This window comes from Hermetia illucens, chromosome 3 (genome assembly GCF_905115235.1).
Source record: "Hermetia illucens chromosome 3, iHerIll2.2.curated.20191125, whole genome shotgun sequence".
Lineage (NCBI taxonomy): Eukaryota > Metazoa > Arthropoda > Insecta > Diptera > Stratiomyidae > Hermetia > Hermetia illucens.
Genome location: NC_051851.1, coordinates 68,355,703 through 68,382,082, shown reverse-complemented (window position 1 = coordinate 68,382,082; position 26,380 = coordinate 68,355,703). Strand labels below are relative to the sequence as shown.

The 26,380-nt window shown below is 39.3% G+C and overlaps 1 protein-coding gene across 5 annotated transcripts; it reads right to left on the bottom strand.

Annotated features, from left to right (window-relative positions):
• Positions 1-343: 343 nt before the first annotated feature.
• Positions 344-26,380, bottom strand: LOC119652919 (yemanuclein). Of its 5 annotated transcripts, none has more exons than XR_005249616.1 (11): positions 25,246-26,380; positions 15,086-15,292; positions 14,379-15,030; positions 14,155-14,302; positions 13,856-14,095; positions 11,230-11,313; positions 10,741-11,176; positions 9,472-10,668; positions 8,918-9,081; positions 1,255-1,321; positions 344-773 (listed from the first exon to the last, which is right to left on the bottom strand). XR_005249616.1 is itself a non-coding variant. In XM_038057309.1 (11 exons), exons 1-10 carry the CDS (start codon positions 25,531-25,533, stop codon positions 8,920-8,922), a joined length of 2,994 nt encoding a protein of 997 aa, XP_037913237.1. In that variant the 5' UTR covers positions 25,534-26,379; the 3' UTR covers positions 1,215-1,321; positions 8,918-8,919. The 5 variants fall into 5 exon arrangements, 4 of the variants coding, with proteins under 4 accessions (XP_037913236.1, XP_037913235.1, XP_037913237.1 ...); XM_038057309.1 differs by lacking the exon at positions 344-773 and having other exon boundaries at positions 1,215-1,321; positions 9,472-10,058; positions 10,479-10,668; positions 25,246-26,379; XM_038057308.1 differs by lacking the exon at positions 8,918-9,081 and having other exon boundaries at positions 346-773; positions 25,246-26,378.

The window sequence follows — 26,380 nt, the reverse complement described above, 5'->3', positions numbered from 1 at the left end:
AATTCAAATTTTAGTAAGGTAATTGCAACCTTGGTTCGGGTGATAAAGGCTAAAGAAAAAGAAGAATATGATAAAGGCAAGTATACAGATAAGAAAAAGTTTAAATTTTTGGTTCCAGATTACCATAAATGGAGATACGATTTCCACCAACCACCCACCTTTACTATTAAAAATGTTTTATCATAATTCAAGACTCCAACAATAGTATATGAAAAGTTTTAAAAGAATACATTTTTTTGTTTCCAAACGGTGTTAAAATATCGTGCGTCCCATAGAAAAACCCTCTTAATTCTTACCTTCAAATATTACCTGGTAAATTCAAAAACCATTTCTTAATTTCTTAATATACATAATATAGAACTTTATTAAAAGATAATTCACTCTTTCCATTTATATCGCTATGTAGATTATGTTACTCTAAATTTTATACTATTTTTTTGCATCTTCTTGTTTTTTTTTAAAAAAGAAAGCTAATTTACAAAGTCAATATTTTTATAAATATACAAAGTGTTTTGTTTTCTTATTCGGATAACATTATGCCAAAAATTGATAAAATAAATAAACTAAACGGAAATGAAAAAAAAAACTGAAGCATTAAACAAAGAAAAGCATTAGTGAACGTCACAATACGTAAATGAATTTGTATTAAAACTCAACGATTAGATTTTACAAATGTTTTACAACATATTGAATACCTTCAACAAATTTTCTCAACACTACGGTTTTGATGTAGGTACACCACTGCGTTAGTGGTTCTCATAGCTTTTCCAACTCTACATCAAAAATAGAATAATCAAGTATAAGTAAAAAACCAATGTTATTTGTCTGAGAATTGTTTCTTGTGTTGATTACCATGAAAAAATGACACAACTTATCACAACATACAAACCTCACGAATTTATTCTCGAATGCCAAATTTATTGAATAAAATATACTTTGGAAAAGAAATGTAAGAGAAAGACTGGAATTAAAAGGAAATTTAATGTTCGGTTCGTGAGATCTCTACATTGTTTTCTATAGCTTATCAGTATAATAAAATATACATCAGAATCAGATAGCTACTAGTCTATCTGCTATACAATGTTCACCTAGCCCATAATAATTATTTAGTCACCTCTTTTCGAAAGAGATTTACGGATATAAAATTTGATATACAACTTTGGAAAAGGGCAAAATTGGATCTTGACTAGTTGTGTCATTTTCACAATTGATTGAATTTAAATTAAATATAATTTATAGGTGACGCATGACTACCTCCTCCTGGCCGGCTATTGGTAGGTGATTTGCTGCTTGATATATGAATATTCGATTGTTGCATTTCCTGTTAAAAAAAAGAGAACAATAAGGTGAATTTAGAAAATTATGTTAAATTAATACTTTAGAGTGATAATAAAAATATTATGAGAGTAAATTAATGGAAAATTCGGTTTACTATTTTCAAGAGAGCGAAAACAACAGGCTTTTTTCAGTTTCTGGCCAAGAAAACTAAATAAAGGAGATTCGATTCCCGACGCATCGCTTGAATTTTTATGGTGAAGGAAAAGCATGGTTCATGTTCGACGACACTTTGGTGTCGTGTATGTGATACATAGAATGGGGAAACATCGACAAGATAACCATCTGGGCATCATCGACCCTCGCACCAATTAATTACCTCGTAGCTAAGCCGCATATACGCCATCACATTCCGTGTAGTCTTCCTGCTTCCGCTTCATTCCGAAAGGTTTCAATACAATTAACAATACGAACAGAAATTGTAATCTTCAGACAAGTTGCAGATTATAAAATTTGCGTTGCAGATATGAAGCACGTTAGAGAATAAGTTCATAAATATCAAATAAAATGATCAGTTGTAAGTTAGCTCTCAAGTAAAGGACGACGAATACTTGCATTCCCAGCAATTATTTACTGGAGATATTAAGCTCAAACTTATATAAAGTTAGCGGCACAACTGCGCCTGGAGTAGAAGTAAAAACGAACTCCTTCGAGCTGGGATTCAGGAATACACTTAGAATATTAAGGGGGTCATTCCGTGTGAAGGCCGTTTTTTCGCTTATTAGGAATTTTTTTGTGAAAAACTGAATAAAAAGACAAATACCAATTTTTCGCCATATGTTTATTAATATCTTAAGTATGCGTAATCATTTTTCTAGCACGATATCATAGTTCGTTATTGAAGTACAGAGCAATTTATACACCCGTCTCCCATGCTAGAGGTTGCTGTACTCATCTTCAAGAAAAAAAAATAAACGGCATTTTAACGTGCGGACAGTATAATTATTAGAAAATATTGAAAGGTAAATTTTTGGTGCCTTGTTCAACTTTTTTTTGTAAATGTTGGTGCGTTTTCACGGCGTCTTTAATGCATAGACAAAACGGCCCAATGAATCGCAATTATCTTAGTTTGTGAACCGAAGAAATATGTCCTGAATAAGTCATGAAATCTGAGTGAAATTATGCGGTGTTTCCAACAACTAATGATCTGAAATAATGAAAAACTTGCTGTTTCTTTTTCGTTGGTGTGGATATTTATTCTTGCAAATACCGATATTTCGGGAACCAATTGTTCCCTTCATCAGTGCTAACAAGTTGAAGAACGATTCAGGTTAGAGAGACTGCGGATCCCGATTCAGATAAGGAGCATCACAATTGTGCAATGGAGATTTATAGTATAGCGGACAAGTATGCTTTCTATGAGCGTACTAAATTTCGCAATGTACATGACAATTTATAAACTCAGAATACCATAATGCGAGTTGTCACACCTGTTCTATAAAGAAAAGTAATAACAGAGGTAACAGGTTAAACAATTTCTGCTACGCTGCAATGAATGGGATTTACTCCAAGATCTAATCAGAATTTGACCCCAACGAAAGGGATATTTCAAACTAATCAACATAAACTACAATTCAGAATTATGCTGGATAATTTTCAAGTCGACTTTAAAGCCTATGATAGCATAGCCAGGGTAAAACTGTACACGGCCATGAGAGAATTCGGTATTCCGACGAAATTAATGAGACTGACTAGGCTGACCCTGACCAATGTGCGAGGCCAGATAAAAGCAGCAGGATCACTCTCAAGACCATTCGACATCAACATCGGTCTACGACAAGGGGATGCCCTATCATGCGTCCTCTTTAACCTAGCCATCGAGAAAGTGATCCGTCATGCTGATGTAAATGCAAGATGTACGATCCTCTTTAAGTCCACCCAACTACTGGCCTATGCTGACGATATCGACACCATGGGAAGAACCACCCAAGACGTACAAACTGCCTTCATCCAGATCGAGCAGGCGGCGATCGGCGCGAGACTAAATATCATATATGGTGGCAACGTCAGCACCGAAGACGAACCAACATCAAACCGCACTGGTCAAACACAAGCACGAAGAAGAATAAGGATAGGAGAATACAACCGTTGACAATTTCTCCTATCTAGGGTCGAAAATCACAACCGATAACAGCTACGATGATGAAATCCGCGCACGGTTGTTGTCAACCAACAGAGCCTATTTCAGCTTACAAAAACTGTTCCGCTCAAAACGTCTCACCATAGGGTCAAAGCTCTTACTGTACAAGACTATGATCTTGCCAGTCCTCATGTATTCCTTGGAAACTTGGGTTCTTACCAAGAAGAATTGCGAACTCTTGGCCGCGTTCGAGAGAAGAATCCTCCGAAGAATTTTTGGTCCCTTACATGAGGATGGACGATTCCGTAGCTTACAAAATGACGAAATCTATGGGCGATACCATGACCGTCCGGTCGTGGATAAAATCCGGCTCAATAGGTTACGATGGGCGGGTCACTTAATCCGTATGGATGAGGATGATCCCACCCGGAAAGTGTATAAGGGCAATATCTATGATACAAAAAGAAGACGAGGCAGACCCTGTCTAAGATGGAGCGATAGCGTAGGTCAGGACGCCAGACAGTTTTTAGGGATATCAAATTAGTGGACCTCGGCGCAAAACCGGGATATCTGGAGTTACTTATTAAGGCACGCGTAGACCGGGTACCGGTTCTTGCGCCGTTGATGATAATGATGATGAATTTTCAAGTTAAAACACTGAAAATTCTGACCTAGTTTTTCAGCATACTCTGATCCGAATAATCGCCAATCTTTTTCAGTTCAAATTATCTCAACTATTTGCAGCTTCATCAAAGGAGTGGGACCACTTTATAATTTCCTTGTTGGCTATTCAAAAGTCGATTATGAGTAAAGACGTGGTATCAATTTGCACATAATTTGGGAGCAAGCTTCACCAATTATTATTATTCTGTTAAGGGAGAGTCGCACCGCGTCCTTGAAGAACCATTGTGCCCCTTTTACTGGTTATAGTGTACCTATTGATCATAGTATCTCAAGCAGGTCTGTAACCGTTAGGAACTTTAATATGTTCCCCACTTCCAGATGTTTCAGCTTTGCATCTGGTATTAAGTGTTCTCCTAGATGTCTCGACCTACTTTGCACAAGTGCCGGACACTGTCCCAGGACGTGTATAGAGGTTTCGTCCTCCTCCTCACAAAACCTGCAGGCAGTGTCCGTAGATATCCCTAGCTTCCCTAGGTGATAGTTCAGCCGACAATGACCAGTGAGAATTCCCACTATGCTTCACCAATAATGTGTTATGGATTGTGTGTGTTCATTAATTTTTTGAAATACGAAATTTCTATCCTGGGTGGCAGAATCCTCAAGCGTAGAGGGCACTGAATCAGACTAAAGGTTGAAACAAGCCCAATACCGTCATCTTAGGCAGACTGCGTTTCTTCCAGGGGGCACACAACACACCGCGTCTGTTTTAACGGCCGCCAGTCAGCCGCTGCAGTTTCTCTCGCCGAAGCTCTTAGGTTTCAGCTGGGAGCTGAGCAATGCTTGAAACCCGCTTTACATCTCTGACTGCGCCAGACAACGAACGCGTGTCCGCTGGCGCCGGTTGGCTAAGAAACGGAATTCTACCCAGTTGAGCGGAATCTCTTGAGAAGTAATGTTAACACAAAAATTTGAAAATTATTGATTGCAATCAAATGAGAGTGCACTTTCTCACAATTAGTCGTGAGAAAGTGGTAAAAATTAAATACCACACTAGAATACAATCTGATGCCAATTTGCACTGTAGTGACAACTGCAATTTCCACCAAACGGTCGAGTAACGCGAGTAACGGTGTTGGGCATATCTGTATTCGTAAATACGAATATGAATAAATTCGTACTATGATTTTCTATGAACACGAATACAAATATGTCTGTATTCGAATAAGTGAATATGACTGTATTCTCATGTCCGAAAGCGAATATAAAGATATTCGTATTTACGAGTGTGAATACGAATTCTGTTGAATTAATATTTCCAAGTACGAATTTGATTTTTTGCCCTAAAATGTCAGTATTCGCCTGGATAGCGAATACTAGCGCTTTAATTATCTGATCATGCTGTACGTATGTATGGTGGAGTCGGGGTCCAATAAGAAAATTGCAGGTATAGACAAAAGAGTATGTACATATAAATTCGAAAGATATTTCCAAGTCTGTAGAATTACTTTGTGGAGAGAAATCACTTGAAAGCAGACATCTTCTGTGCTTGTGTCAGGCAAATGTCTGTGTCTGTATGAGACAAACGTTTGTATCCACTTTCGGACGTAAGAATGCAGCCGTATTCGTATTCACTTGTGTAAATACAAAAATATTTACTTATTCAAATACGTAAAGATGTCGAACTCATCGACCCATGTCTCATTGCCAGTAATTATGCGTTTCAAGGTGGGGACATTATTCGCTTCAGAACTCATGTCCTCAACAACAATGTTTCGATTATCTTTATCTCGGTATCTATTATGTTTCAGAGATTTCACCACTGGCTCACCATTTTACAGACAAGAATCATTGAGTACGATTGACACAAGTAAAAGAAATAACTCTGGAGTCCCTCTTCACTGAAAATAAAAATAGCGAAAAGCAACAATAACGACAAATAGACTATGTAGATGCTGAATGGAGTATAGACTCCACAATCGAGTGAATAGGAAACATGGAAATTTTTTGAGGTTTGTTGCAAATGGGCCACGAAGTGCTTACATAATCTGGAAAGTTGTGGATACGTATATGGATAATTAACTTTTCTTATGCATAAGCAGCCCAAATCCTGGTGTCATCTAAAACCCAGTTTAAACATTCGCCATACCAATGATTTGGACCGAATCGAAAGATCAAGTGATCTTTGTTTGACTCATGCAAAGGACATTAAAACTAGACCCGTCCGCTAGGACGGGTAGGGAATTCAAACCGCCTCCTCCATTTAGTATCCCTTGTATGACAATTTAAATGAGATGATAAATATTAAATTCAATGAATATTTTCTTCACTTATCAAATAAATTGGGCGCATTGCAGACCCGGGGTGGAAGATTATACTTTTCTCCTTGAAATTGCAGAATCAATTTAATTTTGTTAAAGCCTTCACTCCCGGCCTAATAAAAAAATCTTTCCCGCTCCTCGGCAAATCCCACCCCAAATCTATCAGAAAGTGTTGAATCTGCGGCTCCTACCGCATCTAAAAGAACGACCCAACTTACGAACCGTCTGCTTCGAAATACCCACACTTATTCACACAAAATGATCTAAGCAATTTATTATTTGATTTAAATTCGTCTTAAAAAACAGGCTAAGTTTAGAATATGAGTTAGTTACTTACAGCTCTTTATTGGCTTCTCAAAAACTAGTTTGAAATCAGTGTTGCTGTATAACAGAAGCAAACTTCCTTCAGTAACTGTCAGTAACTGTAACATAAGAGCGTTAAAACTGAGCGTAAACTAGAAACATTCATTCGTCGCCTTGCAGCACACAATGGAAACGAAGATGTTGCGCTGATCCTTTATGAAATGGATACATTCGTCTTCGGTATGAAGTTGTCGTTTATCATGGAGAAGTTGCGACAGGCGTCTTCAGTGTCGTAGTCATATTATCCGCACTGATAATAATGCGCTACCTAAGTTTACTCGGTACAAAAAGTTGGCTTAAAAATCTCTTTATTTTATTCTGACAAAGTTTGCGACAAATACCGCAATCAAAAGCTTTTACTTTTAACCATAAACGGAAATTCTACCAATCATCGCTGGGGCCGTGAAGATGGTATGGACACCACATTTGAAATTGTTTAAGCAAATCTCAGTGTTCTTTTTGTTTCAATATATTAGATGCATAATTTTAAAGTACAGTAGAGATAAAAAAAACCGAGGCAATTTTTTCCCCAATAGGCGATTCTGAGGCCTTTTTTTTTAATAAGAAATATTATCTAATCGGGTTTTTTTAATTTGTTTATTTGATTTAAAGGCAAAGGTTGCACCACTTTGATCAGTATTGGCAGATCAATTTATGAAATAAGTCAATCTGTAGTGAAAGCAATGGTTTTCACAGAAATCGTTTTCATCACAAATTGACTTATTTCATAAATTCATTTCATCTGCCAGTACTGATCAAAATAATGCAACTTTCGTCCTTTACTGCCAAAAAACACAAAACAAATTAAGAAACGCTTTCCGGCTAAAAAAAGAGTGTTCTTTAAATTAAGAAACGTCCGCTAAATAACGCTTCTTATTTAAAAAAAAAAAAAGGCTCAGAACCGCCTATTCGGAACAAACGCCCTTGGCTCTTTTTTACCGCTATTGGAACTCCATAGTCCTCGTCCCCATTAACAGAAAACTTGCTCAGTTCCCACAAACGTTAGGGTTAGTATTGTATCAACAGGAAAACTGTGCAAATAGTAGGAAGACTGATGATCGCTTGATGCCAAATGTGCACTATATGACGAATGCAGTAGAACCGCGAATCCAAGCTCTTGGAACTTTTGGCGTGTCATTCAAGATTGTACGCCCTGATGTTGTCTTGATGGAACACAACATCCTTCCTTTGCCTAATTCTAATCCATGGATTGCAGAAGTGCCAACCAGGCCTAGACGAGCAACAAATCTCTTATATATAATTGCGATTTTAGACATAGAGCATCAACCACACATATGCACCATCATTGAAAGTTTACTGCATTGTGTTCCAGCTCCCGCCAGCACTTCCCGAGAAGCTTGCATTTTTCCACACCAGGCACTTCTAGAGCGGCCCACTCGTCGACTATCTTGGGATAGTGCATTCCTACTATCCAACATAACTAACGATGGAGTTGTCGCCCTTTCTTAATATTAACTTATCCATTGCCACTTCCCCGTCTTCATCAACACGTCTACCGATACTTGGCCCGTTCGTCAGCTCAGCATTTCCTTTCAGATTTTCTCAGGCCAGAGTACACCAATGACAGGGTGGAGACAGTTAATAAAGGTTTGGAGCTTCTGAGTAAAAGCGCTGTTTACTTTCCATGCACTCTCCCCAAATATTAACACAGAGCGAACATTCGCACCGAGCAACCTACACTTGATTTTAGTGTTGAGACATCTGCGTTTCCAAATTTTAAACAAAACAGCAAACGCGGATCTAGCGCTGTCATGCTGCGAGTGACATCAAGACTGAAAATTTTGGTTTCACTGAGATCTTCGAAGTATTTTTATATTTCATAACTAATTAGAATTATTCTGTTTTCAAAATCAACAAATTCTCCGTTTCGCATATAAATTAAATCAGATATTTAGGTTATTTGTCAAAATTGGATTGGCTGTTTGCTTGCGACTGATCTCTAAGGATTATGTAAAGAAGACCACCCTTGTAAAGCCATTACTCAACAAAATTAATACACTGCAGCATAACTGTGAATTGGATGGAAACTTGAGTTGAAAAGTCCCATCGGGTACTCTACTAGAAACCTTACTGAAAACAACTAACAGTTATTACATCCATTCCATCACTTTTCGAGATCCAATTTCACTGATCATACGTGCAAATCATAAACGGAATACAATTTGTTTGCAATTACCTTCATTTCTTGAAGGGTTCGTTCAATTTATAATGCGTGAAGGCTTCTATCCGTTTGCTTGCCGACAATGACTTGAAATATTCGTCAAGCCGCCATCCTAGACCATTGTACTGATTGTAAATTGTAAGCGCTTCACTCGATTTGTTTGTCTTGTTTAGTTTGGTCTGCACAAGGAATGGAATTGAATATTATAACTTGTTTGTTATCAATACTATATAAGTCGAAGCCTATCAGCATATGATTCTCCTTTTCAAAACCATAAGTACACCTCCGAGTTCTTTTTTTCAATTTTCGATAAATTGATCAAACGGCAAAATCTTAGACGATAACTAATAATGAACATTTAACATTAACCTCGCACGAAACCTGATTCCCTTAGGGTTTTGACGAAATTCGTTTTGAACATATTTAACGCCGTGCATGGAAGCATTGCAAAGAAATGTATGCTCTACAACAACGTTCATCAAAAAGCAACATTTTAAATCAAAATTCAGAAACGGGAGACTCGCTTTTTAACGACATATCAAACACCCATAAGAACTGCACAAACTCACCTCTAGCTCTTTAAGTGCTTGCATGATCTGAAACACATCCAATTCGTTATCTTTATCATTATTTGTGGCAGCTGCCGTAGTGGCGCTGAGGTCAGCACTGGAACCGCTTCTCCGTTCTTTGCTCACAGGGTCCAAATCATTATACCGACTGTTCACAGTTGAAGTTTTCCCTCCGCTATTTCCGCTGTGCTCTTTCTTCAGGTTTTGCGCAACTGCATTATTTGCAAGGCTAGGCGATGAACTTCTGCTCGTATGACTACTTGGCTTTTTATCCTTGTGCTTGCTGCCTGTACGAATCGTTACTGGCACCGTTGAAGTCGTTACTGGAGGCGCCGAAATTGAGCATGGTGGTGATTGTTTCTTTTTCTTATTGGAGACAGGAAAGACACCAACGATCTCCACACCGTCACTGTCACTTTCGCTGCCCACGTTCAAGTCTTCTATTGTAGTGCTGCTGGCGCGACTAGATGGGCGTATGTGATCAGAGTTTGTTGTTGACTCCTTCCTGCGCTCTTTTTCTTTCTCCAAACAACTGTTAACACTCGCGACGCTTCGTATCCGAATTGCTCCGTTCGTTGTCGAAGAACCTGACGAACCGGCAAAATTGGAATTAGCTCCTGTATTACTGTTAGCACTATTATTATTGCTGATTAATTTATTTGATGTGTTAATTATATCTGAGGTATTTTTCAGATTATCTACAGTAATAACATGCGTTATGGCAGTATCGGAAGGTGTTGTAGAACTACTACTCGAACCGGTGGAACTTTTAGATGGCGCCAACGTCGCCTGAGACGTGCTCCCTACGGACGAAGCACTACTGTTATTGTTGGAATGATGTGTTGGCGAGGGCGTTGTCCTGGATGACATTATACTGTTGATGCTGTGATCAGTAGATCTTTTTACAGGTGATGTCAAATCCAAAGTCGCCGTTGGCTGTTGTTTCTTAGCGACGGGTTGGTTGCTATGACTATTACTACTTGAGCTACTTGAAGGAAAATTATTACTTTTACTATCGCTACTGTGTTTACTGCTGCTGTGATTTGTCTGCGAGGCATGTCCTGTCTTCACGTTGCCGCTGACTTGATGCAAGTTTAAAGGGCTGACGCTGCGGGGACCTGACGCTGACGATATCAGTAAAGATGCGTTTGGAACCGAACTTGGTTTATGTGATTTTTGATGTGCACTGTCAACAGTCTGAAGATAAAATAATATCAAATTGAATTTGAGGAAAAACATCAACATAACACGAAGGGCAGCTTATCTTACCTTATTTACAATTCCCGGTCTGTTACTGCTTCCACTACTGGGCTCTGATAAAATCGGTGTCACGGTCAATGAATCACTACTTGAAAGAGGCACTTCTGTTTTCTTATCGCTTTTAGTAGAGATTGTTACAACTAGATCCTTTGTGGATATAATCGACACATTACTGTTGTTCGAAAGAATTGACGGCAATTTATCTATTTCTACATTTCTTTTTGACAAGGATGCCTCCTCGTCTTCAGACTTTTTATTGTCTTTTGGTTTCTTTCGTTTTTCCAACTCTTTTTTCAGTTCTTCGTACTTCATCCAACCTTGAGGCCAGATAGGTATGACTTTCTCTTTCAAGTAGTTTGTAATGAAGTCGTTAAGTGGTTCTTTACGTGTCCGCAGGACAAGGTATGAAGTCCATCGTACTTGATACAATTCAAAAAGTAAATTCCTGAAATAGAAATGCTTCAAATATTTGTCCAATATTCATATTATCAAATTTACCTTATAGTATCATTCCAGATGAACTTTTTCTTTGGATACTTTGGCAAATCTGCAAGGTCAACATTATTTTGTGACGCGATTGTTCTGTAAATTCAATTGAAAAGTTAACATTTGAACAAGTTTAAATGAAAATGTTGTTTCCAGTAAACCCTCGATTTTACAGTCTACATATATCTCGAAGTCGTATATTCTGTAAGCGAAATCTGGCACTGAAGAAAAAACCAAATCAATTCCGAACTACCATATATACCACATGATCGAAAAGGCGACTAGTCATGCACTTATCACAACCGCGGTTTCTTGATTAGAGGCCTTTCTGGACGTTTTTTTGAAAGGTTTTTAGCTGTTGGCATAACCGCCTCATTGTCAAAAAATGTCTTCTATTCGGGTCTGGTTCTTTTGGCCAGAGCTCGAAATGGCATGATGCGAATTTCGGACTGTCACGTAATGATGATGCAAAGCGACCCGCTGGCCCATATTTTTGGTCCTCTATCTGTTTATCGTTTCGTTTACTGTTATACCCTTTGGTACGAAATTCGGCCAAGCTTTGCTTCCAGTAAAAAAAAACTATGAGAATGTCCTTCAAGTCCGACTGACGTGTGTTCTTAGGACAATGCAAATTATTATTTTTCCATTGTGAACTCCTGCTTTTCGTTTGAGGGTCATACTCATGCATCCAGCTCTAGGTTACATCTTTTTTATGGTCCTCCGCAAGCCAATTCTTCAATTCCAAGGAAACCGACCCACAAAGTATAGAAGCAAATATCGTATTCACTTATCCCATTTGCTTATCAGTTATTTTGCATCTAGAAACAAAACTCAATGTTTCCGAAATTCATAATGTGCCGTAGTTACAGCATACGACATCACTCTCCTGGCTCTAGAAGCCGATTGACAGGTCCTTTGCAAAAATGGGTCGTTTTGCGTTGAAACATATCATCGTTAATACGAACCTTTGGATGTTGCTGCCAGCCCATCCTTAGTTTGGTTACCACTCGCTCCGGTTAGGAAGAGGGATCGTGGGGTTTTTTGTTAGATATATATGTAGTTGCCATTCACCACTTAATGGGGCATAGCGCGTCAACTATACCTATGCGCCATCGTTGATGATTCTCTAAAATGCGCTTCAGTTCCCCCAGGTCTTTCGAACCTATCCACTGAAACTCTCCTTTCTCTTCTCATTGACGCACCCACGGGTAATGCCTGTCATATAGGATCAGGCCGGCATGTCAGTTATATCTGAACATTCCGCAGTAAACTGACACCCGGAACCTGTGTGGGATCTGGCTGCCGATTGAAAAATGATTTGGCCATCCGGCTGGCCGGAAAGAAGATCGGGCAAAACGGTCGCTACACATGCCGTCTATTCAATGAGAATTGAGTGGGCCTTTTCATCGCTGGGAAACATTTTTTTATAAATGCTCAAATACGAAAATACATCAAATTTGCGTCTCAACGCTATTCGCGGACAAAATTGAAATGCTGGTGCTGTCTAGCCTACCGTTACGTGTATGGTGTTTCAACCAGATGGACTGTTTACTGCTCAGGCGTAACTGACCGGCCTGCTTAACAGTAATGGTCGCTTCCCATCTGCAACTCCTCTCGCATTTTTTCCACGATTAACGCAATTCCATACCGATCACGGATATCCTCATTTCGGATGTAACGAAGGCTATTAGCTTCTATAGATACAGATACACCCCCTGCAGACGCTCGAAATTGACGAAGAACAGGTGTAGCTGAGATCTGTATTCCGTGTACCGCTCCAAAATGATCCGCTGGATGTGACGTGGTCAATGTAGAAGGATCCAGACCGAAAAACAGCCTGCTCTCTGTCGCTTTGACGCATTCCAAGATAATTTTAGCCATTATCTTTGTCGTACTCAAGATTGGTGCCCTTTTCAGAATTTTATCGAAGAAGGGGATCTTCACCTATTTGGAAAAGTGGTCCGTATAAGTGAAAATAGCAAGTCTGCACAACTTGCAGGAGCAGCAATAAATAGCTCCGCAGGGAAATCATGAAGCCCAGCGCCTTTGGTCTGTTGTGCGCGTTGATCGCCGAGATGATTCTTCTTTCCACGGACTACGGTGTCTAATCACAATATCCACAAGAGTCCAAACTTCACTGGATGTAACGCGGTTGCGAACTCCTCGGCTGCATATCGTCGTGAATGAGAAGTCGACCGATAAACTCCCTCACAGGACCGTCGAAAGTTTTGCGATGACACGTCAATTCTTTCATGATGCGATATACGGTTCTGAAATCAATAATATCTGTAGCAGTTTTCGCTTCCCCGTACAGGGCAATAACAAATCCCCTTTTTTAACGGCGTACATTGCGCCCAATACAAGGTGGCCCTAAATAGATGCAAAAAGTCTCGAATATCAGTTCATTTACAATATTAGCAAAGAAACCTCGTGTGAATCGGCCTTTACGAAATAAGATAACATAAAAATGTCGTTTCTGTTAAGATCATTCAAATGCATCTATAGGTTTCCAATAGGATATAAATCATCGAAACCAACGCCGATAGCCGATAATTTTACTTATTCTTATCTTTTGCCCCAATTAGATTGAAAAATCGAGTGTTCACCGTGATGACGTAATAAAAACAAACTAAATAACCTCATCTCTTCTACTTTCCGACAACTTGCTTCATAGCTGGATAATATGGACGGCATGACTTCTGCAACAGTTTTCTTCAGCTTCAAATAGGCCCGTTTCGTTTTATTCTTCTCCTGTTTAATACGCAAGGTTCGAGCTTTCCGTAAGAAATAGTATTTTGCTAGCGACAACTGAAATTCAAGATGAGCGAAAATTTGATTACGAACTCCTTTATCAAGGCAACTGCAAGCATCATCAATCCTGAAAGAACACCAAATTATTCCCTAAATAGTGACTTTCATAGATTCAAAAAAAGTTACCTCAGAAAAATCTCGATCATTTGATCTGTAAAGTGCAATGGTTTTCCTGTTTGATTAGATGCTTTGACCACACACTTCAACTCTTCGATATCCTTACGAACATCTTCTGAAAGATCATCTGGCAGTTTGACATCAGAAGTCCGCATTTCTGTAAAAAAAAATTGTTTATTATTAATTGCAAAATAGGCGATCTACATTTCAAATTTGAATTTTAACAAACATACTTTCCCCTTCGTCACCGTCTACTGATTTTCTCCGTTTCTTATCTGGTGGCTCAGTCTCGACTTCACTGTCAGTTGTTGTTCCTGACGAATCCTCTGAATCGGACACTTTGCCGCCATTTACCTGATGTCCTTTCGAGCCATCTTCTTCTTGTTGCATCTTACGGAAGTTATCACGATTAGCTTTGAGCATATCCTTTACCGTAATAGTCTTTACGATTCTCTCTTTGTCTTTCTCCTTTTCTTTTTCTGTACCTGAATCAGAATATGTTTCACTGTCGACATCTTTTGTCCTTGCCTTTTCCGGTTTTTTGTCTTTCTGATTTCGTACCAATTTAGCAGATTGATCAATGACATCTTCCGCTATTTTTGGCCTTTTATCTACGTTACCAACCTTCCCGTTGGTTGTGGCTTCTTTAGGTGAAGTATTACCTTCGATTGCCTCTTCTACCGCTTCTTTTTCATTTCCATTTTCTTGCTTCTTCTTTCCTTCGTCTTCATCTTCACTACTAGATGAAGATGACAATGCTCGCTTCCTGGGCTTGGTTGCTTTGATTTTATCATCTTCAGCTAGATGGGTAAATTCTAAAGCTCCGCAATTAATATAAAAACCCCCACCTACAGTTTCAACTTCTTCTGGGATTATTTCATCGTACTGTAAAGCAGAAACCATCAGATCACAGTATTCCTGAAAGTGTGTATCTAATTACCGCTTCTGTATTGTCTATGAAAGAATCGGATTCATCATAGCCAGCTCCTTTGTCATAGTAATCATCTTTTTTGCTACGCCGTCCTTTACTCGCATATCCACCGCTGTATTTCTTTTCAAATTCTTTGGCAATTCGAGCGACGTCATCATCGTTCTCTTCAAAGGGATCTAAAAATCCATTCGACTTGGAAAGCTTCTTTAATTTTTTCTGAAAAGAAATACATTTTAGAAATTAATTTAATTTGTGAATGTAGTGAAATATTTTCACTTCTGCTTATATTCAAAGTTTCCACTAAGTCTATATACACGAATTTGATTTTCAGCGTGGTGTGCACATTTCCGCAGGTCAGCCTACATTATTCCTCCACCGTTCGGCGTCACATATTTCTGGGGCGACCCAGTTGTTAGCCAATCCGGCATAGCATAGTCAGCAATGAAGTTACGTGCCCTTTAAAATGTGACCTAACCACTGCTAGTTCTACCTTCTTATCCAGCATGTCTATCGACAACTGGTCGGTACGTTGAAGCAGTAAAATTGGTGTTTAGATAATTATACTAGATTACAGATAAGCAGCGATTGAGGATTTAATGTTGTTTATGTGTCGAGCGACATCAAGTTCGGTGCCACCGCTAATGTCCTGCACCGGACCACCGAAAGGCTTGCGGGTCCCAAAATCATTGCTATTTGCAAGAATTTGTTTCCTTGATAAAATCAGTAATAAAATCTTCACCGGGGTGGAAGATACATAATTTACACATAACCAACGAATTATTTTAGTCGAATTACAATAGAAGGCTCTTACAATAACTACAGCATTGATGTTTAAAATCACAAGATATGTGTTTTCGATAAAACGGGGTGCGCATGCCGCTTATTCAAAGAATAAGAATGTTTAAAGTTGTGCAAAGCTCGAGGCATATTCAAAAGTAAGGGCTATATTTAAATAATGGCGGCGTAGAATGTAGATTAGCAGCACCATTTAGCATTGATTTCAAAACCATTGCAAATGTTAATTTGCATCAGGAATGGTTTGAATGCCAGAGAATTCAAACAACAAACGCGCTAAAATTCTTACTCCCACGAGTGGCAAAGTGAACTTTATCATTCGATTTTTGTGTGTAAAATGATCCCGATGTTCCGAACTTCTTCTATTATGGTGGTTAGTTTATGGCCCTACACAAATAAGGAAGGAAATAGACAACAGTGACTAAAACTCGAAAATGGCCACGCAAATTTCTATAACGAAAAGCGTAACCGCAGACCGAGTATCTAAGACGTATGGAAATGCTCGGATATTATAATTGTGCATATGTTAGGACTATCCACTAAGTTTGAGCTCCTGGTCAGTATGGCTAGGAATAATTTCAGTCGTTAATAGGCTTAGTGAAGTAAGGCTGATGGATTCTAAATTAATCTTCCATTCACTTGATGGTGAAGTGGAAAGCACCTAACCAGACACAAGCTTTACCTTTGAACCATCTTTGCACAGCAACGCGTCCTTTTGGAAATATTCAACAAGTAAATATTGGATAGTCTTATGCCTGTGGGTCATATGCATAACATGTTCTCTCGGGATCACCAGAGAGCAAGAAGAGCCGACCGATTGTTACGGTCTTCTGGGTTTACGAACATAATAATTTTCACCGATGTATCAACCATGCAAATTGATGTTTTTGGAAAAACATATCATGGCACTGCCCCAGCCCAATGGAAAACTGACGACCCTATTCCAGGCAGAGATATATACCGTTTTGCAGGCAGCAGTGGAATGCCTGAGACAAAGCTAAGGGGGTCATTCTATTCGTATCCACTCCGACAGACAATCGGCGCTATTAGTACCAAATGACAATAATTTGTTAAGCCAGCATCGTTACGGATTTGCTCGAATGTTGCAACGAGTTCGAATTTCCGTTGATGTATCCTGCCGCGCTGCTTAATTAAATGATAATGGAACTGAAAACTGAAGCACTCTCATTGAAAATAAGAAAAAGAAGCAATGTGAAATAGGCATTCTGAATGTCCTGAAAATAATTTGTTTTTAAGGGTTCGTGTTAAACAAAGCCTTATTAATTCGGTTTCCAGAAACGGCTACACTTAATGGTACGAAATTTGGTGGACAAGTGAGAACTATGAATGCCTACGCATGCAGGGAGTGACATCATCCTACTTTGAATTTGAAGAGGCGCGGCTCCCCATACATGGAACAGGGATGTCTCGATTAGCACTTTTCAAATCTGGACTTAATTCTTACATTCGATGGTAAGGAGTGCAATACGTGGGCTGACAATTGCTCTTTTCTCTCATGAAGCCCTTCTTAGAAGCTACCCAACCGGAAAATCTGGAATCCGAAAAAACTTCCAAACCGATATCTGCTCAAATAAAGTTAATAATAGTTTAATATAATACTATTTTTTTTTAAATTGACTAAAAACTCCCTTGAAGTTCATCCTAGGATCATACAATTTTGCTATAATATAGAGCATGATACTACCATTACCAACAAAGTTATAATAGATCGAAATTACCGCCCTTCTGCAAATTTACTGCAATCAGTATCACAAACTAAAGTGAATAGTCTGACATAATATACTACGAATATATAAGAAATGCACCAACCCTTTCACAACTGAAGCGCCGAGCTTCTGGTTCCGTGACTAGTTTCCACTTTTATAACGAAGCCTTCCGAATCCTTGCAATTTTTCTGGAATTGTTTTTGAATCTACGAGCCATTGTTTGATTTTTAATTGTAGTTAAGAGGACACGGCAACCACTCCCAGATTTACCTTCCACGGAATTAATCCTGTATTTCTTGGAAACCCAACTTATCAAATGGAGCACGAATTTCAACATAAAACAAAAAGTAACTCGGAAGAAAGTGCATATAATCAAAAGCGACCACAGGACGAAAACATGAATAATGCGTAAAATGTTGACAGGACACTAATACAAAACCGCAGCATAGAAAGTTATTGGAAACATGAAGATCATACACCCAATACCCAATACTTCAAAGAAATGCTCAGCACCACGACATGATCACATATCGAAGTTTATATAACAGATGGCAAAGCAATGGGTTGACCCTAAACATTTTAACATTGCATTATAGCATGTTATTCGAAAAGCACCAGTTAGTGACACGCTACTTCATAAATCGTCCCAGATAATGGCTTATATGAATGATGTAATTACACTGGCACGGCAAAAAATAGGTGCCAAGCGAAAAAAAAACAGTTGAAAAATAAATGATAACAAACTAAGAACAAAGAATACCAATGAAGACAAAGTTATCAACATGAAAAAGATAATTTGATAGAGCTCGTGTTACATCATCGAGACTTGACCAATAAACCACTTAGGGAGAGTAGACAGTCAATGCATTCGAACATCATGTCCATGGAGTAAGCTCAGACAAAGGAAAAGATGATGGAGAAATAGATGTAGGAAGTTAACCATCCAAAGAGTGACGGCGAGCAGATGGTAAGCTTATTTCACGTAGATATCAACAGAAGAATTTGGTCATCTATCACTTCAGCAGACACTGCCAATATTTAAAGAAACTCCACTTGTCAACACCATTGAAATTGAATAGGCGATCAAACTAATATAACCGGGAAAGCAATAATTCCAACGACTGGCAGTGCCAGAGAAGTTGAGGAACAAAACAAATGAATGCAATTGGGAAAACAACAGGACCCGATAAAATTCCAGTTGAGCTGAAGAAATCGCAAAGTTGAGATCCAACACTGTGACTCAGTGAGTTTTTGCGTTTTGCGTTATTGAGGAGGTGCCCGGAAAGCTAAGTGGCTAGAGCGCTGGTCTGTCGTTGTGGAAGGTCGTGGTTCAAATCGATTTGTTATCGTGACTTTTTTTTCTTTACCCTTTATCCCGTTCACAAGCGAGGTCGGCCCGTCGTGATCGTTTGCGCCATTTTATTTTATCAAACCTGATGTGGATGTAGTTGCGAGGCCTTCAAATCACCATCCAGCGTATCAGCGCTTACCATCGACTTCGATATTCGGACCAATCTTGGCAAGTGAATTCACGTTAGCGCCAATTACATGACGTACCATCGAAGACATCTCTCTTGCAATTTTTCCACGATTGATGCATATCAATCCTCTAACATGTTCCGATCCAATTGGAATGTTACGCCAACGATTATTATTATTATTTAGGATTATTAAACACCACCTGAATGGCAAGAAAGCGCCATAGTTTACGTTACCCTTGTAGAAGAACTTTGAGAAGCATCGTCCACTTTCCATTGTATTTCTGGATCTAGGGAAGATCGTGTGTCACACAAGCTAATTTGGTATGCTAAATTGCTCTACCGCATCTGAAAAGTAAAATTGACTGATACATTAAAACTACTTCGTGCCTCTGTCGTTGTCCATTAAAGAAACGCCCCCTCGCCCACTCCTCTTTATTCCTCTTATGAACACTGCCACACGGGACACCCAACGTCCAGTGTTCTACACACTGCTCTATACATATATTTTCCTGAAGTCTCACAACAAAGCTGAGCTCGAACAACTTGTCCAAAATTGGAATGGTGGTCTCATAGCACGTTCTGGATTTTGAACCGCCCGCGCCTGGTTCCGTCGTGGGACTGCTATTCGTTCGAGCTGGCGTATAATATTCTTAGCAATTTAATTACCCCGCCAACCACCAAACAATTTATAGCCCCGTAGGAGACCTGTGAGGTCATATATGGGGAGACTACCAAGCTGGCTAGTATGCTAAACCCTGTACACGGTGTGAGAGCTTTCACTGAAAAAAAAAAACGCAACTAATGCTGAAAGCAACAACAGAAAACTTAACTTCTGATGCAACAGTGAACTGTCTAACTTTCGCTTGGATCACTACTGAGCCGAACAATTGCACGCAGGGTAATAACTAAATTTTATTAAGTACCAAGCTTATATAGATTTATAGGGAAACCTATAGTGGCTTTTTAAACCAACTGAAGAAGACTCTTAAAAGGACTCTTTGTGGATCTCTCGAAGGTTGTGATAGACTCACTCGAAATCCATACGACGGCACAATCATTGTAGTCTCAGCAGGAGAGCACTCTTGACTGCCATAAGCGATATGGAAGATAATAGCAGTAACCGAAATAAACCAATAAGGCTTTCAACCTGCCATTAAGACAAAGAATCACACTTTTACCAAGTTGGGTAAAACATGCTTTGCAGCGAATCTGGTACCTCAACCTATTAAACCTTCAGGCGAGCCATCTGGTTTTTTTTCATAAAATCTTTTGAGCCCCATGGGGAAGCGCAGAAGCGGATGTTAATTACTACTCAGAGTAACTGATGGCATAGAAGGCTTTCAGGTTGGTAGTCCGAATTGAGTGATCTCACTACTGAGAGCAAGGAAGTTGATAATCGCTACTATTGCGTTGCCAACTTTAAGGTAGTAGCCATCTTTCCTGTTGAGTTGTTTGACTCTCGGGATGGAGTATTACTTGCGGTTTTTAGGTTTTATAATTTATTCCACTTGGCGGCGTATATTATATTTCCCCGTTTTTTTTCAAAGTGCTTGATTTTAGCTTTAATGTCCTTAGTCGTAGTCCCTATGGGTGGGGGTGGTGTGACAGCAGTTCCAGTTCATTTAATGTGAATTTAATTTACCAATTACATAATTTTGTATCGCAGGGAATATAGCTACCCCAAGTCACACATTAGTTAAACAAAAAGGTTGGGTCATGCCTGAGTTAAAGAGCATCTAAAGAAGGCAAAACTAGCCAAATACCAGAACCGGCAACATATTAGATCATTCGTGGCAAAATATACGGTAGAACGACACATAATGGGCGAGATGGAAATATTGAAGGAGGTCAAGCATGCAAAGCTTTGACACCTAAGAAATTTTTTTATAGATAGGCAAACTCCGGAAACCCACTTGAACACCGATGTAGGAAACGCTTATTCTCCGCTTTTCAAAGTAGTTTCTCGGTAGACTTGTTAGGATATTATGATTAAGAATTAGCGTATAAGTGTGACTACATCTCCGTCTTCATCTTCAAAGCCCACTGATGAGGGTTGCATGAAACTACCGAAATGTGCATCTGGGCAGATAAGACAAAATCACAAAATCAAGGAACAATTTTATTTTTTAATAACTAAATAAGTCCAATCAGCAGTCTCTAATGAAAATTAACATAGACCATAGTTACAAAACATATTGAGAATATTGGGCTGTACTCATGTGATAAATTCCAGGATTTTCCCCACTGGCCATAGGTATTGATAACAAGAACGTGTAGCTAGGAAAGAAGAAACAAGTCGGAATACCGGAAGCTCGCGCTTCGGATATAAAGGTTTTGTGTTCACCTTATGTAAGAAATTTCAACGCATATTTTTCTATCCGTATATAGCTACAAATCCAACATAATCCGTCATATTTTTCCAAACTGCGAGACACACGTACGTATTACAGCCATAGATATCAAGCTCACCCTAAATAAACAAACAACCTATTTCCGAATACTGTACACATATGTGCACGTATATAAATTGATTGTACCCATATTTCCGATTTACTTTGTGGCGCGGCAGGATTCGCGGCATTCGAAATTTATTTCGAATGTCGCGGACAGATGACGTCACCGGCGCTCCACTCAGTTCAGACCCCGCTACAAGAGTGAGGAACAGAGTAGGTGGCGAGAAACGTCAGATAAAAAATAATAATAAGAAAAAAGAGTTAACAAGATAGTTGGCAGTCATTGTAAAAGGAACGAGTTTTGTGCAGAAAGAAAATAGTTACGGACGGAAATCAGTATAATTTCTAATATCCCTGAATTATAATAGGAGTACTTTTTTGAAATTGTGTTTTGAACGTTGAAAAATGCACTCGAGATGGGCTAAGTGCTCAGACTCAGTGGAAGAAGCGACCACAACATCATCCAAATATACGAAACAACTTCATATATCTATTTGAATTAGGCACTACCCGCAAAGTTCATTAGCACGCATATATTATATACCTTCATACACACATGTCTGGTTGACAGATAACTAAAAAACTAAAACAAAATAATTCTCTGCGACCCAATTCATAAGAACTCATTTCGTTGTTGTATTGACGAATTGATATGTGATGATGACGTCATGCAGGTTGTAGAGTGCACGGAATTCACAAAAAATTGTGAAGTTTGACCCCCTATAACTTTATTAATAATAGTTGGATTTTCTTCAAACTTGACCAAACTGTGCATTATGTTCTTCATTACACGCATGCCAAATGTACTTCTGGAATGAACACAATGGGACTGCCGGGTACATTTCTAAAATGTGGAAATATACTATTGTTAACTTTATTTGTGCAGATATCGGAACCGGATATATTTTGAGGCCTAGATTTCGTAGAGATGCACCACTGCGATTTTTTCAAATTTTTCGGTTGGATATGTTCTGAGAACGAGACCTGTTACATTTTTTTGTTGGTCATATGTTGAGGGAGTAAGTCCCCTATGTTTCACCCAACATCAAATATTGAACCTGTTTCGAAAAGTACTAATTGAGCCCTTTCATTCATTAGATACATGGCTACATTCTGAGAAAAAAAAAATTTGCACCCACCATTCAATGTATGGGGAGCCCCCCTTAAATTTAACACAAGATGGCGCCACTTACTGCATGTAAAGGGAACACCAGATTACATACTCTCACCAACTTTCGTGACAATCGGTCTAGTCGTTTCCGAATAAATCGGGTGTGACAGATAGACAGACGGACAGACAGATACCGTCTCGATTCTAATAAGATTTTGTTTCACACAAAACTTTAAAAATGATAAACTGTTTCTTATTTTAACATTTTTGTCCGAAGTATATTCTTGTCTGCATAGTTAGAGCACAAGGCTGTCGTACAAAAGACCGCAATGCAAATCTCACTGGTAGCAGTGAGATTTATATCGTGATTTGACGTCGGATACCAGTTGACTCAGCTGTGAATGAGTACCTGAGTCAAATCAGGGTAATAACTTCGGGACAGCAGAATGCTGACCACGTTGCCTCCTATTGTGTACTGTAATGTACCGTTACGGTGTTGAATGAAGTGCACTAACACACTTCAAGGCTCTGATCTAATACTACTGAATGAGGGAACTAAATCCTATAGGACTGTGAAACTTATTTCCTCCAATCAATATAAGCAATGCTGACCACATTGTCTCCTACAGTGTACGTTACGGTCTTGAATGAAGTGCTCTAACACACTTCAAAGCCCTGATCCAATATGGATTCTTGCGCCAACGATTATTATAATATAATTTTCCTCAAACAGTTGTTTATATTGCATGGGTATACTTCTCGCGCATTCAACTAATAGTTATTCTTGGGTTTCTTGATTATTTAAAAAAAAATGTAATTTAATTGAGCAACTCTCTATGAAACTTTTTCCATTCATACTTACGTAAAAGAGGGCAAAATATTTCGTCATATATTGCCAAACAAAACATGCATATCTGCATATATATTAAAGACATAAATATTGTGCACGAAATTGTTCTAACGCTTCTTCACTTATTTCCACTTTACTCTGTGCACGAAGCATATACGTATATACACACATGCATGTCTCCAGTAATTGATACTCATATTCAAATAACTAACAAAAACCTAAAAAGAAAAATGTCTCCATGGACCCCGCCTCTCATATAAGTTCACTTTATACATATTTTGATGACGTCATACAATACAATAAGTTTACATGAAATGCACTCATTTGACTGCCAATAACTTTGTTAATAGTAGTTGGTTTGCGTTTAAACTTTCCAGGATTATCTCCTATATTATCTAGGGTGAACTTAAGGAGGGTTTTTGAGTAAATTTCTATTGTAAAACATAGTAATATACTATTATTAACTTTATTTGTGCAGATACCAGAACGGGATGTATTTCGAGGCGTAGAGTTCATATGGGTGCATTACAGTGATTTTTTTCAGTTTTTCGTTTGGGTAGGTTTCCGAGAACGAGATTTATTTAACTTTTTGTTGCACACATTTTGAAGCCTCATCTAACATAGGAAATAATATCAGTTTCGGGAAGTACTAATCGAGCCCTTTCGTTTGATACCCCACATGACTATGCTCTGTGAAAAAAAATTCGCAGGTATGAGAAACCCCCCTCCCCCCCAAAACTTAATACACACAGATCACATTTTCTTCCCAAATTTCGTGAGAATCGGCTCATCCGCTTCCGAGTAATTCGGGTGTGACCGACAAATAGACGGACACATAGCCATTCAACCGATTTTAATAAGGTTTTTTTTTCACACAAAACCTTTAAAAAGCAAGAAAACAAGAACGAAGGAGGAATTGCAGTGTTCTGAATACCTTACACATAAAACATTACTTAATTGTGATGATCGTGCGGATAAGAGGTAACCAGTCGTAAGCGAAACAAAAAAATTGCAACCTTTACCTAGATAAAGAAAAACCAATGCCAATTGTTTACGAATATTTTTTCTAACTCAATTGTTGTCCAACCTTCAGGAGTTTGAGGTCAACTATTCGCTCTTTGATATTGTGCGTTGCAAATGTAAATCAAATCACAGTCTCTCGAAAATAATGCGAACATTGTGTGCGTGCAATTTACTCCTACATTTTTTTTATATAATTTTATATATCCTAAAATTGAAAAATTCCCACTTTGAAAAGAGAAGGAACGCTCAAATTCTCAACTAAGTCCCTCTTCAGACAACCACTTCTGTGCAAACAAACCAATCTGCGATCCGTTCCTAGCGAATATTAAAAGTGAAAGTTGTGACAATCAATGGGGAGCTGTACCGAACCGTAGTGCACCCAGCGGACAGCTGTCAAATGGTCAAATGTCTGGATGACGCACGCATGCGCGAAATTATCTTCAAGACATCGCCGAGCAAATAAGACGAGAAAAAAACAAGAGAAACCAAGACGAGAAGAGGCAACGTGATGGCAATCTTCCCAGCAAGAAGAAAGGAAAGAGGTGACAATGCACACGCACACAACATGCACGCCAGGTGAACACGACATCAAGCTCAACATAAGCGGGAAAATCCAGATTTCTTCAAGCGGGTGCGTCCTGCGACCGAAGCTTAGCCCGGCCCCCGGCGCCCTTGAGGATCCCTGTCTTCGAACACTACATATCCCATCTCCCTTACGCTTGCACTTACCTTCTCCACATGAACCAATTTCGAGTAGTTGAATTCAGGAAACGTGTCCACGTTCGGGTCGAACAGCTCCAGCTTCAAACGAAATGTCTTAGGACCGTGGCCCTGTGACGTCACTCTGGTGGCCGAAGTCGATGCCGCGTCCGTGGTTCCTCCGGTTGAGGGTGGAAGCATCGCTGCTTCGTCATCTTGGAACAAGGCGGCTGCAGAAAAATTCCCGTTCGAAGATCGCCTGACTGACGGTAGGTCAGTGCCTAATGTCGTGAATGCAACACGTTTCATCTCGGACATTGTGGTCGCATATTAATTCGAGCAGAACTAATTTGCATTTCGTGAAACAACGCGAACCTCCAGAAATCGCCGTTTTCCTGGCGTCGTAGTTGCGCGCCAGGCTCCGTATTCCCCCACCAAACAGAACCTTCTGGCCGCCTCCCGAAATCACTGCGGACCAAGTGCAAGTCTTTTTGCCTATTTCCACGGAATTCCGTTTAAAACATTTCACTACTCCACGAAAAAGACAATGACGAGAACTCCGCGAGTACGTTCACTGGAAATGGCATCGCGTCGCTTTTCGCGAGCGCCAATGAAAATGTCGAGCAATTACCGCAACCCGTCTTATTTCCGATTTTGGATGGAGAAATTCAACACGCGTTATTTCCAATGCATCGCACAGGAAATAAAACTCCGCAAGTATCTCGATTTTACAGCGACGCGGCGGCTTATCCACGATTTTCGCCAGCCAGCGTGAAATGGCCAGAAATTCCTTTCACGCCGAACGCGAATTTTTCTTCTCTCCACACACTTCTTTTTCTTATTCAGTCGTTTTTTACCTACGAGGGCGACAATTTTTATTGCCACACACGTTTCGTCTTTTCTGTTTTGTTTTAGTTGACAGTACAAAATATCGCCAATATGCAAATTGTTGGCTGCTTTAATTCCTGTAATTCCACGGTATTTCGAGAAATTCGGTACCGATCACCCAATCTGATTTTCCACCCGAACGTAAATTACCGCGTACACAATTAGGGCACGAGAAGTGAGGTCCGCGATTGTCGATTTGATATTTGCCAGTTTTGCTGTTGTTTTTGACGTATGATTGCGCTTGCCCGACATGCTCGCATGCACCAATTCGCCGCGT

Coding starts and splice junctions, on each gene's coding strand:
- LOC119652919 (XM_038057306.1), bottom strand. CDS start 25,533: ATGTCCGAGATGAAACGTGTTGCATTCACGACATTAGGCACTGACCTA. Junction 15,293..25,245: donor AATTGGTTCATGTGGAGAAG/GTAAGTGCAAGC, acceptor ATTTCTTTTCAG/AAAAAATTAAAGAAGCTTTC. Junction 14,303..14,378: donor AGACGGTGACGAAGGGGAAA/GTATGTTTGTTA, acceptor TTTTTTTTACAG/AAATGCGGACTTCTGATGTC.